At 30.4% G+C, this 17,479-nt stretch overlaps 3 protein-coding genes across 3 annotated transcripts; 1 reads left to right on the forward strand and 2 right to left on the reverse strand.

Annotated features, from left to right (window-relative positions):
- The first annotated feature begins 357 nt into the window (after nucleotides 1-357).
- On the forward strand, nucleotides 358-6,109 carry LOC110809301 (40S ribosomal protein S27). Its single transcript, XM_022035094.2, is given in 4 exon segments — nucleotides 358-614; nucleotides 2,797-3,143; nucleotides 4,112-5,882; nucleotides 5,885-6,109. Coding segments are annotated over 4 exon segments (2,346 nt in total). The 5' UTR covers nucleotides 358-412; the 3' UTR covers nucleotides 5,911-6,109.
- A 113-nt stretch (nucleotides 6,110-6,222) lies between these two features.
- LOC110809304 (polygalacturonase QRT2-like) lies at nucleotides 6,223-9,644 on the reverse strand. Its single transcript, XM_088209649.1, has 9 exons — nucleotides 9,260-9,644; nucleotides 9,019-9,150; nucleotides 8,528-8,695; nucleotides 8,406-8,426; nucleotides 8,067-8,274; nucleotides 7,887-7,968; nucleotides 7,508-7,616; nucleotides 6,679-6,795; nucleotides 6,223-6,582 (listed from the first exon to the last, which is right to left on the reverse strand). Exons 1-9 carry the CDS (start codon nucleotides 9,638-9,640, stop codon nucleotides 6,358-6,360), a joined length of 1,443 nt encoding a protein of 480 aa, XP_088065775.1. The 5' UTR covers nucleotides 9,641-9,644; the 3' UTR covers nucleotides 6,223-6,357.
- A 2,974-nt stretch (nucleotides 9,645-12,618) lies between these two features.
- LOC110809302 (polygalacturonase QRT2) lies at nucleotides 12,619-16,462 on the reverse strand. The gene is made up of 9 exons (XM_022035096.2): nucleotides 16,002-16,462; nucleotides 15,777-15,908; nucleotides 15,495-15,659; nucleotides 15,304-15,324; nucleotides 14,958-15,165; nucleotides 14,737-14,818; nucleotides 14,506-14,614; nucleotides 13,534-13,650; nucleotides 12,619-13,059 (listed from the first exon to the last, which is right to left on the reverse strand). Exons 1-9 carry the CDS (start codon nucleotides 16,275-16,277, stop codon nucleotides 12,835-12,837), a joined length of 1,335 nt encoding a protein of 444 aa, XP_021890788.2. The 5' UTR covers nucleotides 16,278-16,462; the 3' UTR covers nucleotides 12,619-12,834.
- Between the last annotated feature and the right edge of the window lie 1,017 nt (nucleotides 16,463-17,479).

Raw genomic sequence — 17,479 nt, forward strand, 5'->3', positions numbered from 1 at the left:
AATATATTCCGAGTTTTTTTTTTTTAATTTTTGGAACAAATTTCTAAATTTTCGTAAAAATATGAAATTGTTAAATTTTCTTTTTTTAATTTAATTTTTAATTATTATACATTTTTCAGTTTTACAGTTAAATTTAATAAAAATTATAATAAACTATTTAATAATAAAATTATTAATATATATTTGACTAATAAAACTATACAAAATTTTGCTAAATAAATTTAATAATTAATATTAGTACATCATTAATAATTTTATTTTGAATATTAATAATAAACTTCTGGGAATAAATAAATCTTTAAAAATTATTATTATTATTATTATTATTATTATTAAGGCGTCATCACTTTCAAAAGCCATCCAAGTTGTTAATACGGTGCCAAACAGAGCAAATTAGATTAAGGAAGCAGCCATGGAAGCAGAGAGAAAGTACTCCACGAATTGGGCTATCGAAGGGGGCGGCTCTCTCGTGAATTCAGTCACTTTTGAGTCCTCTTTCTCTCCCATCACCGACAGTGTCGACGACGACGACGGAAACGCTCTGGTTTCGGTCCCCAGATATCCTCTCATCCTCCGCCCTCCCTCACTCGATTCGGGTCCCTGCGAGATAACAAGTAATTCTTTTCGATTTCAGTATTCTCGATATCGTTTTTATTTTTCGCTTCTTTTTTGTAAATCTTAAATTCCATTAAAATGGAAGTGATTCATTTGGATTTTTTGGGGGGAGATTCTCGAGTTCCGGGAAATGGAAATTGTTCTAATTTAATTTTTGCATATAAAGAGAAAGAGGTTTAGGAAAGAGTAGATAATAAGGTTGAGTTTAGTTTACCAAAATAATTTTTAAATTTTGTTGGTTTTAGATTCTAGCTAGTGGTCTGATATTGCCCCGTTGTTGTCAGTTTTGATACCTCTTCTCTGTGATGAAACCAGAATTTAGTTATTGTGCTATCTAGCAATGGAAGATACTGAAGGAGACAAAAAAAATTTGGAGCCTGCTGTTGCTAAGTTAAACCGTAACTTTAGGTGCTATGTTGCGGCATAGAGTAATAAACTAAGGCTTTTTCTCTCCTGGTATGTGTTCAAAAGGTTTCTTCAGTTATTGAAACCCATGGATAATCGATGAAGGATAAATTAGGATTAATTTGCTTAACAAGGATTTGAAACCCTAGACATCAGACATAGGTTTTTTAAATATTACATTTGAGAAGTCTTAAGAATCACAATTAAGGGTTTAATTGTGGTACACGAATAGAAAATTGTGAAGCTATCAATTATTTGGTTGGATATAGTATTTTAGAATTTTGTATATGAACTTTTAGTTTTGATACCTATTGATGTTAGATAAGTTAGGATTAATTTTGCTTACCTAGTGATTTGGGAATAAAAGCCTCATCATTGTAGAAGTCTTGAGCTCACACTTAACAATTTGATTGCATCACATAACCATAAAATGGAGAAACTCTCAAAATATTTTATTGGATAAATGAAGTCTATTCCAAAAAGCGAAATTATAAATATCTTAATAGTGAAATTACTAAATAGATTAAATGAAGAAATACTAATATTAATAAAATTAGGAAATAAAACTACTGATACAAATAAAAGAACTAAATACTAATAAGAATAAAATCATAAAGTTACCAAAACTATAATAATAAAGTCCTAAATAGTTCAGTAGTTTGATATTTAATGGAATTATGATTTGTAATCTGTTTACGGAATCTAGAGTTAATCAATTCTTCATCAATGGTATTTCCATTCTCATTCATGTTTGGTAGCTCTGAACATATCCTTAAGGCCTGGAGATAAACCAGTAAACACAAGGGAGAGAAAGTAAACGAGGAATCATCCTTTTTTCCCTTTGTGAGTAAGCCATTTGGATTTATGTTATTATTGTTTAAGTCTAAATTCCTAATGTTTTGCAACTCCCTCAGTCTCTTTGTATATAGTAGATTCATTATCACAACTGTCTTTTTTACTGGTTTGACTACATGGATCAGTAACCTAGACAAAGCGTTATTATTGTTTAAGTCTAAATTCCTAATGTTTTGCTACTCCCTCAGTCTCTTTGTATATAGTAGATTCATTATCACAACTGTCTTTTTTACTGGTTTGACTACATGGATCAGTAACCTAGACAATCATGGCTTCTTTCTCCTGAAAAAAAAAAGGCTTTTTAGTGACTATATTCACTGTATTATAATATATAAGAATGTAATTAGTTTTCTAATGTCCTATGGGGCAGAGCAATTTGAGGAAATGGAGAGAATTCTAGTCAACTGCTGCCATGTTGATTTGCATGAGAATAAATTCCCCAACCATCTCCTTCTTCCTTGTTGTTAGGCTAGAAGGTTCTGGAATTCAACCTTCAATCTCATTAACTTTCTGGTTAGTTGGAGGCACACTGCAAGCTTGAAAGTCCAGGAAGAAGCTTCTCTTTCTCATTTCCTTTGCCATTATTTGGGTTATTTGAAAAGAAAGGCAAGAAGAAACTTTTGAGCTTTGAGAATATTCGCTCTTGTTTTGTTAGAATTGGAGATTGTTGGTTCTTGACCTTGTTATTTTGTAAGGTAATCTTCTTCTTGATGGAGAAGATTGAGGGAACATATTAATGTTTTGACTTATTATGACGTGCTGATGCAAACATAGGTCCCTTGGTGCATTGTCCACATATTCTTCTTTTTCCTCAAAAATAACAGTTTATGCTAATTGTTGTTGTGTGAATCTATCTGAATTTTGTCTTGATTTATGTGGGTGTAAGCTGAATAGCTTCTGAAGGAGAGTTTTATTGTGCAGTCAGGTTTTCTCAAATTCATGAAGTGCAGCAGGTTTATGTTCGAAGTACTGCTCGAGTATATGAGATATACTATACAACTGGGCTGCAGAAGAGCAATGAATATCTATGTACTGTTCGATGTGGCATTGCTACTAGGGATGGAGAGGTGCTGCATACTACTGGTGTTCAAGAAGCTATTTTGGCACATCAAGAACCTGTTAAGGATCTAGCAATGAGATCAAAAAATGAGGGTGCTGTGGATGCAAATAAAGATGATTGGGTTGAAGTGGAACCTCCTGTGCTTGATCTGAGAAGCAGTCCGCTACCATCTAGTTTTGATGGAGACCACCCAGGAGGAAGTATTCAGGTTAGAAGTGTTTTCTGTCGAAGATTCACTCAAGCACATGGGGTTCTATCTTTTTTGTGCATCCATCCTCACTGTACACTGAAATTATGGAAGGAAAAAGGAACCAAATCTTCTTTCCATGCTATATTTGAAGAGTCTATATTAGCGACTAACCTAAAGAGAGAAAATAAATTTGATTATGGCAATTAACGAAAAAATTAAACATGTCAATTAAGGAGGAAGTTGTAGTTACTTCATATGCAGATGAACCATTACTAGATTGTGCGTAGCATATTTAGCCAAATCTAAAGGGATATGTCAGGGAGGGAGAGATAAGATGTTATAATATATAAAATAATAGGGCGTATGACCCATGAAAGCATCAAAAGGGAGTTTGAGTCTAGTAGAAAGTTGGTTTCTTCAAGGAACTATAATTAGGATTCTTATAACTATAATTAGATTTAGATTAGAACTTGGAATAAAAGTAGGATTATGATTCCTAGAATGGTAATAGAGATCTAATAGGATTATGATTCCTAGAATGGTAATAGAGATCTAATTCAATTAGCTTCCTATAAATATATCTATTATCATAAATAAAATCATCAAGCTATTAATTCAAAAGAGTTTTGCTGTAAAAGATTGGAGGTTCTCTTAAGCAAGTCTTACTATAGCCCGCAAGGCTGGACAACTGGGAAGCGAGTGACTTGCTTGCTTCAGGATTTCAGACTAGCGGCTGTGCGTAGATCCAAAGGCAGGACCCTATCATGGGGTTATATTGACACAGATGAAGGAGATTTCCAAGCTCGCAATTCTTTTAAGAAAAGGAAAAACAATTTATTAAGAAGAAAAATGGAGAAAATAAAGAATATGTGAACTTTGAGAGTTTGACTGTAGTAGGTTTATTAGCAGTGTGCAGACTGAAATGACAGGCTTTGGTTAAAAATTCTGTTCTTTTTTGTGATCTAGTTCAGAATGACTTTTTTCAGGATTTTTATGAGGCTACAGCAGAGATTAATGATGCAGACCCCTGCATCTCCATTACGCTCCGTCTGCTCTCACTTCAGGATAAAGGCTGTTTATTTCTTGATGAAGTCTATGTATTTGCTGATCCTGTTGATCCAGCTGATCCCGAAAACCAAGCTGGTCAGGTGGAAAACATGGCAGGTAGTTCTGTTATGGCAATGCTTGTGCCTACCCTGTTGCAGTTATCTAAAACAAGAGATGTAAAAAGAATACAAGACAAGCAAGCTTCAGATATGATTGAAAACCAAAAGACTGCAGACAGTGGATTAAAAGCAACTAAATCAAAGCAAGTTGCTGATAAAATGTGTGAAGGAAAATCCAGAATGGCTGCTGCTGATCAGCTGGAAGAGAATATTCAGGAAGCAGTTGTCTCAACTGCCAAAACACCTCAGGTTGAGACCTCCCAACAGCTTTCAGGTGCAGAAAGCAAGCCTGAGTTATCATGCAGCCATGCTGATAGTCTACTGGGCCAGCTTGTTTCTCGTGTAAGCAGGATAGAAGATCTTTTCCTAAGGTTTGAAGAACACATGCTGAAGCCAATAAGCAATATTAATGAAAGGCTTCAGCATGTGGAACAGACACTTGAAAAACTTGTGGAGAAGTTCCAGAGTTCTGAATTGCCTTCATGCACGAGGATCATTGCCCCAGAATTTTCATGCCATGAATCTGATCATAACTCCTCTTATAGCAATGAAAATAACGATTCTAATTGTGGGTCATCTGAAGTCAATAAGGAGGAGGCTTCTTTATCTGTCACATTGAATGATATGGTAAATTCAACAAGTGTTGGTCAATCAGTCCCGGGTCTCGTAGTTACTGCTCCCGAGTTTGCGAATATTGATGATGAGGAAGATTATTCCTCACCAAGGAATTCTCAAAAGGATGAAGCTAAGTGTTCTGTGTCTATTGATGATGCTTTAGCATCTGCACTTTCTGGGTTCTTGTCTTCAACTTTGATTGAACGACAAAGATGTACTGAAGCTCTTGCACCTGAAGTTAATGATTTTTCAAATGAAGAAGTTAATGATAACAATGAGAAAGCTCCACCAAACAGACAGTGTGGAGAAAGTACAGATCCGTTGTCCTGTTCAGGTGCACTTGAGGGGACTGATTGTATTAAAGTTTCACCAAATAATTCCTCGTGTATTTCTTGTATAGAGGGTGAGGGTAATGTTATGAGATCTCTTGATTACTTCTCCAAGAGAACTATGGATGGAATTCCTGAACAATGCCAACATAAGGTGAGTGCTGAAGATGCTTTTGAGTGTATAATTGCTGACTGCAAAGTTGCTCCTGCTGGATATGGTCTGGAAAACGATAATTATAATCAGTTAAGAGAGAACACTGGACCTGGAGAACCTGATATTCAGAGCCAGTGTCTTGGAGATCTGATTGATAATAACTCAAATTCTACACAAGGCAGAGTTGCAAGCTCAGAATTTAGCACTACTAGAAAAGAGTTGAAAGAGTGTTACAATGATATCCTGCAGGATGTTCTCAAATTCTCACATGGCACTTGCTTGGATTTCGAAATGCCCATCCTTGATGTAAAATTTAATTCTCTGGGAAATTTGAATGGTAGAACTTCCATTGCGGCTCTTTTCAATGAGTTGCCAGAGTCAAATGACGAAGCCCCTGCAGTCAGGGAAAACGTTGATGCTCTTGACCGTTGCAACTTGATTTCAGTAGGAGATGAGGGATTGACAGGTCCACCAACTGACACCCTTTTTATGCTAATATAGATTGTTACAGTGTAGAATAGATTCCTTTAAGCTTGGAAGGTGAAAAGCAGCCTGGTCATTGCGCATGCAACGATCAGGAAATGCTCGCAACAAATCTCATTTGAGAAAATGTTTTCTGGTTTGTGACTGTAATGTTGTTGGATTGTATATAGAAGCTACGTTTCTGATTTGTGACTGAAATATTGCATTATATATAGAAGCTTTCTCTTCTCCCTTTTCTGATTGGGGTTTATACCAAACGTTTAGTAAATTCATACATCCTTGAGATTTTTATATATACATTGGGTTTTGTTTGATTTATATTTATATCTCTCAGAATGAGTTCTGCGAAATGAAAGATGTAAAGTAAAATTTCTATTAAAATCAAGATTGGTAATATAGATATCATTAGTTGTTCGGAATGATAAAATTAAAATATTTACAGAACTATAAAGACAGTACATTTTAAAAATTTAAAATTTGATCTCTCATTGCTTGTTGCAATATGGATGAACATCTCCCCGAGTGTTCAAATCGACATTAGAACATGAAGCTTTGGTGATATATTGTTGGTTGCTTGCAATGGAAACATCTTGCAATGTAATGTCTTGGCAGGGAACTGTTTTGCTGCAGTCAAAATCTATGGCAACATTTGTAGCACTTGTCCCCTTAATGTTCTTGTATATCACATTGCTCACTTGAACAGCTGAGTGCTGTACATACACAATATCCAATCATATATATATATACACACACACACATAATAATTATAATTTATTAATATATATATGTAATTAATTCATAATTACCTTTTCTGGGCATGGGTTATCTTGATCACAATAGTATTGATCTATGATGATGGGATTTGTCACATTTTTCATTTCTATATTTTGAAACATGATATTGTTGGCAGACCCAGATCCACCCTGCATCAATTAGTAAAATATTACTTGAAATATATATATATATATATGTGTGTGTGTGTGTGTGTGTGTTTGTGTGGGTGGGTGTGTATTCATTATAATAAAAGTAAGTAGTTAAGCAAGAAATGTGAAATTAAGACTTGGCAGTGGAAAAAAAGTGAAGTTCAGGTCTTCAAAGTGGGAAGAAAGAATGAGATGAAGGGTCACCCGCAATATTATATAAGTAGTGTATATATATATATATATATGTGTGTGTGTGCGTATATATATATTACTTATAAGTAGACTTTTGTTGAATATTGCAACTAACAAAATCAACTACCTTAACTGCTTTCTTGTGTCAAGTACATTTGGTATAACATCAAATTTCTGCCTTCACGCCTCAATCACAGGTGCTACTTAATTAATTGTTCGCCGCCGACCCCAATTTTCAATGTGTGTGTGTGTATATATGTGTGTTTGTGTGTGTGTGTGTGTGTGTGTGTGTATATATATATTGACTTGAAATGTTCAATTTTCAATGTTTTTGCCTAATTTCATTATAATTTTCAAATACTCCGACTTTTCCCACGTATATATAAATAAAATATACACATTTGACTTATTATATATATACATATATACAAAAAAATTTAAATTTTACTAATTTTATTAGAATTTATAAGTAATTACTAAAACCCAATTAAATTTATTAAATAAAAATAAGATTAATTACCTGCCATGTCTTTATTCTGACGCCATTAGCGGTTCCTGAAAGCTTTGAATTACTCACAACAATATTTGAAACATAAGCTTCTGAATTATCAGCTCCTAAGCTTCCAATACTGCAGTTAATTAATTAATTAATTAAAAATTATTTTCGTTAAATATCACAACAATGATCAGAATTCTTGAGCACCCAAAATTAATTAGCTAAATTTGAACAAAATATCATATATTAGATGATACATACACGTCGATTATAATACAAATTTTTAATAAGAACAGATAAAAATATAAGATTCTATTTGAATTTATAAAGAAAGAAAAATAGTAATCGTTAATTAGTAATTAATTAAATTAAATTTGGATAATTAAGTAAAAATTAGGCTGACCTGATTCCATGACCTGGTCCACAAGTTATCCCAGTTGCTCTTACATTTTTAGACCCACTTACAATTGAAATACAGTCATCACCTAATTCAATATAATCAGAAATTGAGTTAAAGAAAGTAATTAATTTAATTACAAACAAATTCGTTGGTTAATTAAATTAATTAATTAATTAATTATACCTGTTTTAATGAGACAATTTTGAATGAAGACATTCTGGGTTCCAGTGACATGAATTCCATCAGTGTTGGGACTGTTTCCTGGAGCAGTCACCACCAAATCCAATGCCTTCACATTGAAACAATTTTGAAATGTAACGTGCATTTTTTGTGAATCTTGGAACCAAATATTTGACACTATCAAGTTCTTGCATTCAGAAAAAGTAACAGCCTGCAGAAAAATTAATTAATTATTAGTATATATAATTACAAGAGATTATATATATATATATGTGTCTGTGTGTGTGTGTGATAGCTAAGTTACTGTATTATTTAAGTATTTAAGAGGGTATATGAACTTACTGTTGGTGCATCCTGGCAAGGCTGCAAGACACATGACAAGTGATATTAGTACTGATTAACAATTTCTAATTTATTGATTAATTAATTAAGCATGGATTAAGAAGAAATTAAATTTGCATTACAAGATTTGTGTTGATTTTACAAGATCTCTGCCACCATTTTCTTCCATTGCCATTGATGATTCCTCCACCTTCTACTCTCAAGTTTTGAATGTTCACAAAACCAAGCCAGTGCTTTCTGTCTTTCTCATAATCTGATTCTTTATCCGAAGCCTCCAGTGTTCCATATATCTACATTCATTAATTTATTAAAAAAACAAATTTAATTCCCAGTTTCAGTTTTTAATCACACCCAAATGGGTAATTTATAAAAAAATTATATAAATAAATATATGTGTGTATATATATATATATATTTATAGTGTTGGTTTGTGAATTTTTGATGACTTTTTTACTAATATCATTATATGAGTTATACAATGCACAATATGATTTAAACGTACAACTTTATAAAAATAGTTTAAATATTAGTAATCATGTTCAAAATGGGTAATTTATAAATATATATATATATATATATATATATATAAAAGGAATATAAAGATGATGATGACCTTGAATATGAGGCTTGATTTGCAAGGACCAGAGAAGACAATTGGCTTAAGAAGATAAATCTTGCTCCTCGGAACAACTAAAACAGCTCCATTAGAGGCTGAGCAAGCTACATTCCAAGCTTTCTTGAAAGCCTGCAAATTTCCCATTAACAAAATTTCAACCTACATAATATACACACACACACACACACACACACACACATATACATATGTATATAAACAACTTGGCTTAGAAGGGTACCTGAGAATCATCTCTGCCATTGGATTGAGCACCATAGTCATCAACATTCACTACTCTTACAGAAGTTTTTCTACTTCTGTAACCAAACCTACTTCTGTAACCAAACCTTGTGCCCTTATTGATGTTGTTGGATACTATGCCATGACTGTAATCATCAAACTGATCTGTAAGGAAATATGGATGATCATGATGGTGATAATGGTGATAATAATGATAATGAGATATCGGGTTATGTCGGTAATTAAGTCCCGAAATGGAGGGTAATGAGGAGATAATGAAGGAGACAAGAAGCAGGAGATGAAGAACAAAATAGCCTTTTGGGTTCATTTTGATAATGAAGAATACAAGAAGTAGGATACAAGGTGATGCCAATACATACATATATATATATATATATATAAAGAAAAAGAAAAGTTGCTGTTTCATTTTGACATCATAGTGATCATATATATGTATAAATATAATTGTCTATTATTAATATATCATTGGGTAAAATTTAATTTATAAATGGATGTATATGTAAGAGAAAGATCACTTTGGTCTAAAATAAAAAAAAAAATAAAGTCTTTAATTTTAAGACTTGAAAAGTGAGAAACCTTTTCAAAGGTCAAGTAAAAATGAGGAACACATTACGATTAAGCCAAAAGAATTCAGCATCATAGTAAAAATAAATCAATTATATAATTGGTGGGTGTAGAAATATAGTCATATATAATTCAAAAGAATATGATAATGTGGGTGATTGGCAATGAAAAATTGAGCCCAATCAAATTGGGAAAAAGAGTAGGTTAGAGAAGTTAGCACTAACTTCGGCAAATATTATGCATATAACACATTCCCACCTAATATATATATATATATATATATATATATATATGGGAGAAAGAAAATAATAATAATATGAGAAAGGAAAAATACTAAAGAAAATTCTACTAGAAAGAGAAATGGGTATTAGAATTTGAAATAATACAAAAAGAACAAAGTGATTTGGAATAGAAATCAAACTATGGACAGAAAATTTTGACTTGGGTGTTTGGAATTGAATTTAATTATATTAATAATTTATTATATTAATGTATGAATTAAAATTTCATTTTATCAAAATATCCTAACTTAACCCACACAAAAAAAAAAAAAAAAACTTTTTTTAAAGTAGTTTTTGAACCATAATTAGGCAGCATGATATCAAATTGTTGACTAATTTGGTTGAAAAAATTGAACCCTCGATGACTATTTCTTTTGGTGCTTAACATAAAAAATTAGTTAAAAAAAAATTAAAAAGAATAATTGTACAATGAAGTCAATTTAGAAAGACTAAAATGGGATAGCTAATTTTTCGTTTAATATTCACATTTGAAAAGTTTTAAGTTATAATTAGTTAAGCGATACATACACATGTATCATAATATAACCTACAATCAAGAACATACGGAAATATAAAGTCTGACATAAGTTCACAATTTCTTATAGAGATAATGATATATTGAACATATTGTTAAAGACTTGTTATAATAGGTATGGTGAAATAAGACATCACAATATATTTTAGAAAAATATCTTAGTATTAAAATTATATCAGGCAAGAATATTTGTTATTATAAGATAATATTTTATATTTAATATATATTTTCGTAATTGTATTTTGGCAATACTCTACCCTCATCATTCTTCTATCTATATGGATACTTATTATAAGATCTGTAATTAAATACAACAACTTTCAAATATAGAGGATTTTAGATTTTAAAAATTTAAGATCCATGTTTTTAATAGCGTACCAATTGAACCCTTATATAAATTTCACTAATTTCATATATATTTTTTTGTGGGATTGCATTATTAACTTTTTCTCTATTAAAACTATAGATCGTAAATCCAAAGGCTACTATGTTTAATATTACACCAGTAGATAATTATTAGGCTGACATGTGACTGTTGAAGTTTAAGATTTATTGATCTAACAATTTTCAAACTAAAATCTATAACCCTCAAAAACTCAAACTTAACTCATTTATAATGTGTGTTTGAGTCATTATACGGAGTTTAACAATCATATATAATTCTAATGTGAGATTAAGTTATCATACTTGTACATGATATGTAATACATGTAAAAGCGGCTTATTTCCACATTTATTTTTTTGTCCGACTTTGATAGTGAGACAAGATGGAGGGCCCTTGTTACTATACAGAGGCAACCCCTCATCCTTTGTTAATCATCCTATAAAAGTCAAGACATTTACTCATTTATCATCTGTTGTCTTTTACTTCTCTTTCTATTACTTTTTTAAAGAAATAATAGTTATTTTTGTTGTATCTAAGAAGCTCATTAAATTTTGATGTTCTTTTTATTTTATTATTTGCTTTATTTTTTATTTATTTAATAGTTATTATTAGGAATAATTATATCAATACATTATATATTAGTAGATAAAAATTCAAGGTTAAATTTGGTTTAAAGAGATAAGTGAGACTGTTTGTGATCTCTTTAATTTTTCTTAGAAATTTTTTCTTATTGTGCTTTCTAGTTCAATCGTTCACTCACTAGTTTGGTATCAAATCTTTGACAAGTTGTATTAGAGCCAGAATTTTGAGTATACTTTTTAGTTGCAGTGTAATATAATCTTTCATGTCAAAAAAGATTTTGGCATTCGAAATTAACAACTACTAAGTAGAAATTGGAGAAAAAAATGATAGAGAGTACTTAAATAACAAAGATCGCTATGACAAATGTAAGGTGTGGTGGAGATATTTAATGACACTAGCCATTTCGACATATGGTAAAATGAGGTTCTAAATATTTTATTTTAGCAACGTTTAGATGTTGCTATTGAAGAAGAGAAACAAGAGACAATAGATGAGAAACATAATGAAAAACTATAAATCAGTTGGCATGTGGTCGAAACACCTATCTTAGTCACTTTATTTGGGACCTTACCTTGAACTTTTCTATGAGGACAAAATTTTATATTTAAGCATGATCTATCCATTAATAACTTATAACTTAAACAATGTCTCAATTTTTGTATCATTTCTAACAACAAGAGGTGATTATTCATACGCAAGAGTCAATTTATGTTTGTTTTACGTACCTTTAATTTCCATGTATATATATAAATGTGTTTGCTTTATAGAAGACACTACCTGAAAGTAAACATTTCTTCACTTAATATCAAACTGTTAAAAAATACGTAGAAACATTTCACAATTTAAGCAACACTAAAGATCTAACAGCTTTTATAGATATATTTAGTTATTGGGTCAGTCGAGGGATCTACTATTAACTTATGCACTCATAAGCACTTTATTGTTAGTTTCTTGTGTTATGATATTTCTTACAAAAGTATACTTGTATTGATGTGCTTGGTTATGCAATAATTTATATTAGTTTCATTAGAAAATGTCACTTCATCTCTCTTATGCTAGTTACAAAATTATTTTATGAACTTAAAATGAAGGATACAAGGAATATATTTATAAGAGAGTAATTTATTTGAATTGAAACGATGTGAGATATACTCCTAATTATAAACTATATAATAAATGATATTTACAAATCCTGATAGCTTTTGTATGTCAATTATTAAAGCAATACGGAAATACATCTCCTCTAGTGTCTAAAATGACATTGGCACACGAAGCTTTGGTGGGTTCTTCATGCTTGCTTGCAATGGCAACATCTTGCAACAAAATGCCTTGACAAGGAACAGTCTCACTACAATCAAAGTTTATTGCCACTTTTGATGCACTTGTTCCCTTTATATTTCTATATAGCACATTGCTCACTTTCACAGCCGATGCCTACAGCCACCATTACAGATATACAATGTATATATGCATACCAATTAGTTCAATTAAAGATAAGACTGAAATTAATTTAATTACATATCAAATATAAAAATCATGACTAAAATCTGAAAGATGAACTACAATAGAGTATGTTTACATTAGTGATAGTCACATAAGATATATGGAGTGACTATGCTGTTTATTAATATAGTTTAATCATTTATATTAAATTAATTTTAGAATATATAAATAGGTCAGAACAAGCACAATCACAACATGAGTAAATGCGTTATTTATGTCAGTTCGTACCTGTTACATGTATATGTTCGTTTACTTATGTTCGTCTTATATTTTTTATTATTTATTTATTTATCTATTTTAAAAATATATATACATATAACTCTTCCTAATATATAATATCAAAATTTAAACCAAAGGGCAAACAAATTTGACATCAATTAACAAATATTATTTTATTATAATTACCTGTTGTGGGCATGGATCATCTTGGTCGCAATAATTTTGATCTATGATTATGGGATTTGTCACATTCTTCATTTCTATATTGTGGAATATGATGTTCTTAGCAAACCCAGATCCACCCTGCATGAGTCAACTAAATATAATTAATACATTTCTCTTTATACCCATTATTATTTGTGGGCATATACATATACATATACATATACATATACATAAATATATATATATATATAGATGACAAGTCTTATTCAATCTTGAAAGTCGGAAGGATCTAAAGATTGACCAAAATGAGTAACATGACTACCGTTGATTTCAAAGACCTTTTATTTGTTTGATATAGTTGTAGTAGACAGATTATTGTTACAACTACCAACTAACTTAACTGCTATATATATATATATATAGAGAGACACGTGTGCATGATACATTTTGGAACAATTAGAAAAGAGTTACTTACCTACCAATAACGAACGACTCTCTTAATGGGCCAAAGCCCATTGGCTCCTTTCCCGTTTTTATTGTTAATAACCGCGAGCAATCGTTTAGAACCGAATTAGATCGAATCAAACCGGACCAATTAATAGTAAAGTTCCTAATCGAAGACCGTACAATTTTTTAAATATATTGATTTATTAAATTTAAAAATTATATTTTATTTTTATTCCTATATTTTCAGTCTAAACCGGATTTAAATAGATCGGTTTTTGACTCTCTTAACATGTGAACCGACGACTGAACCAAATATTATTTTGTTTCCAGATACTTTTATTCCTAATTTTTAATAATATTATAAGTTGTGCAAATTAATTTTGGTCTTGCAAAGTGAATATAATTTATTAGTAACTTGAAATGCTGGGATAATATATTAAATAAAAAGACTAACATTAATTTTAGTCGTATGGTGTTTAATTAATCAAGATTAATTAAGATGTTAAAAGACAATTAAGTAAATTAATTATATTATTATGTAGGTACCTGCCAAGTCTTTATTCTGACTCCATTAGTGGTTCCTGTAAGCTTGGAATTTGTCACTTCAACATTTGAAACATAAGCTTCTGAATTATCAGCTCCTAAGCTTCCAATACTGCAATTAATTAATTAATTAATTAATTAATTAATTAGTTAATATCAACATTAATACCACTAAAGTATAACTTTAATTAGGTAAAAAATTAGGCTGTTCAAGTGAGAAAATTAATTACTGACCTGATTCCATGACCTGGTCCACAAGTTATCCCAGTTGCTCTTACATTTTTTGACCCACTTACAATTGAAATACAGTCATCACCTAATTCAATATAATCAAAATATACATATGTAAGGAATTTTTTTTTTTGTATAAAAAAAAAAACCCAAAATTCAGAAATTAAATTTAATTAATTATAAACAAATTTTTTAATAATTAAAAATAAATTAATTAATTTTACCTGTTCGAATGAGACAATTTTTAATGAGAATATTCCGCGTTCCAGTAACATGAATTCCATCGGTATTAGGACTATTTTCCGGAGCGGTCACCACCAAATTCAAAGCTTTTACATATAAACAACTTTGAAATGAAATATGCATTTTTTGTGAATTTTGGAACCAAATATTTGATACTATTAAGTTGCTGCATTCATAAAATGTAACAGCCTGCAATAAATAAATAAATAAATAATTAATTAATTATAAAGTTTTAAGTTTATTATAATAATTACTCATAATTAAAAAATTAATACTTGTTTTTTTCATAAGCAATAAAATTGATTAATGGGTATGATATGAACTTACAGTTGGTGCATCCTTGCAAGGCTGCATACATAAAATTTTTTTTAAAAAAAATTAGATACCATTATAATAATATTAAAAATATAAAACAAATAATTACTAATTAATAAAATATGTATACATAAATACATACATATATATATATATATATGTGTGTGTGTGTGTGTATAACTTGATTTGGGTTATATACATACAAGTTTTTTGTTGATTTTGCAAGAGTTCAGCCACCATTTCCTGCCATTTCCATTAATAATGCCTCCTCCAGTAACTCTTAAATTATGAACATTATCAAATCTAAGCCAATGCCTTCTCTCTCTGTACTCTGACTGTTTCACCCAAGCCTTTATTGTTCCATAAATCTACATTAATTATCAATTAATCAATTAATTAAATTAATTAATCTGGTTTAATTAACTAAAAAACTTTTGTTACTAATTTAAAAAAGATAATTAAAATAATTAAAGATATCTAAAAACCTTGAATGTGAGAGTTGATTTGCAAGGACCAGAAAAGATAAGTGGCTTAAGATGATAAATCTTGTTCCTTGGAACGACTAAAACAGCTCCATTAGAGGCTAAACAAGCTGCCCTCCAAGCTTTCTTGAAAGCCTGCAATTTTCCCATTAACAGAACCTCAAAACCTACATAATATACATACACATATACATACATACAGATGTACATATATAAGTTAATGGGTACCTGAGAATCATCTCTGCCGTTAGCTTTTGCACCATATCTATCAACATTAACTATTCTTGGTGAAGGCTGAGGAGGATGAGCTCTGCTAAACCTCCTCATCACCATAACCAAACCCTTATGATCATGAGGTTGATATTGAGGATGATGATAATCATTTACAGGAGATTGCTCGTCCTGGTAGCTCCCAAAACCAGACTGTAATAGACACATGATAATTAAGAATGAAAAGAGTAGAAGATAATGACGGCAAAACAAATGCTCTTTTCCCATCGGCATTTTCTCTCGTCAAAACCCAACAAAACTTATATATATCTAGAGAAGGAGAGAGAGAGAGAGAGAGAGAGATTATCAACAGCTGATTATATCTATATATTGCAAATTAAAACAATGGTAATACTGTTTTGTGTTAATGTTCATGGAGTTGAGAGAGATTGACCCATATTTATAGTGACGGAATATGTTGCTTTTTAATTTGACATTCATTATAAGTCGTCGTATATATTCTATATATTAATATGATATACATAGATGTATATGTATATATATATATAGAGAGAGAGAGAGAGAGAGGGAAATAATGGATGATGATGTGGGTTTCATGGAGTGAGAATTAAGGGGTTCATTCAATTTGAGACTGAGAAGAAAGAGTTACTTTGTTCGGTAGCCGACTTCTTCATTCAAATCTTTTCTGTAGAAAAAATAAATTTTCCATGGAAGAAAATTAAGACTGCTTGTTAGTTAATTATTCATTTCTTGTTTAATTACCCAGCACAATTAAACATGCATAAGCACTATATAATACCAAACTATTACTGTGTCCTATAATAACTTTATATTATACATATATATATATATATATATATATACAGTTGACTTATAGGTGGGATTAAGCTCTCTCAATGTAAACATTTAACTAGTTAATTAGAACATGTTTATATATAGAATCATTAATTTATGACTTTAACTTTATTATTTATTTTATATTTTAATATTAATTCCATTTCATGTGAGATTTATTGGAGAATATACAAATAAAAATGTCATATATATATATAGCTCCAATAACTATGTAGATCGGTTAAAAAGCAATCAAACATGACTCAACAGACAAGAAGAATGTTGAGTAAGTATTTCAGAACATTATTAATTCAGTTTCTTGAATTCTAATACGTCAATAATAATAAAAAGATATTTATATACAGATGTTTCTTATCCCACAACAATTAAAGTCGAAATAATCTTTTTACCTGTTAAAACATACAATTTCTCTTTTAATGAGATACGGTTTAAATTATATAAGTTTTTCTAAAACTCATACGTACTGAATTATGTTTGTATATAAAAAAATTCTATGTTACCAGTACTTCTTAGCAATGTCATTTCTTTCAAGCTTGTGCATATGAAGTATAATGCCTTAACAATCTCGCTTCACTTGAGCTTGCCACTTTCTTGCCACGTCACTTATTAAAGATTCTAAT

This window comes from Carica papaya, chromosome 8 (genome assembly GCF_054855325.1).
Source record: "Carica papaya isolate Zhongbai chromosome 8, ASM5485532v1, whole genome shotgun sequence".
In the NCBI taxonomy this organism is placed as follows: domain Eukaryota; kingdom Viridiplantae; phylum Streptophyta; class Magnoliopsida; order Brassicales; family Caricaceae; genus Carica; species Carica papaya.

Coding starts and splice junctions, on each gene's coding strand:
- LOC110809302 (XM_022035096.2), bottom strand. CDS start 16,277: ATGCCGATGGGAAAAGAGCATTTGTTTTGCCGTCATTATCTTCTACTC. Junction 15,325..15,494: donor GCAAAATCAACAAAAAACTT/GTATGTATATAA, acceptor TTATGTATGCAG/CCTTGCAAGGATGCACCAAC. Junction 15,166..15,303: donor CTTGCAAGGATGCACCAACT/GTAAGTTCATAT, acceptor TATTTATTGCAG/GCTGTTACATTTTATGAATG.
- LOC110809304 (XM_088209649.1), bottom strand. CDS start 9,640: ATGTATGTATTGGCATCACCTTGTATCCTACTTCTTGTATTCTTCATT. Junction 9,151..9,259: donor ATGGCAGAGATGATTCTCAG/GTACCCTTCTAA, acceptor GGAAATTTGCAG/GCTTTCAAGAAAGCTTGGAA. Junction 8,275..8,405: donor CTTGCCAGGATGCACCAACA/GTAAGTTCATAT, acceptor ATTTTTCTGCAG/GCTGTTACTTTTTCTGAATG.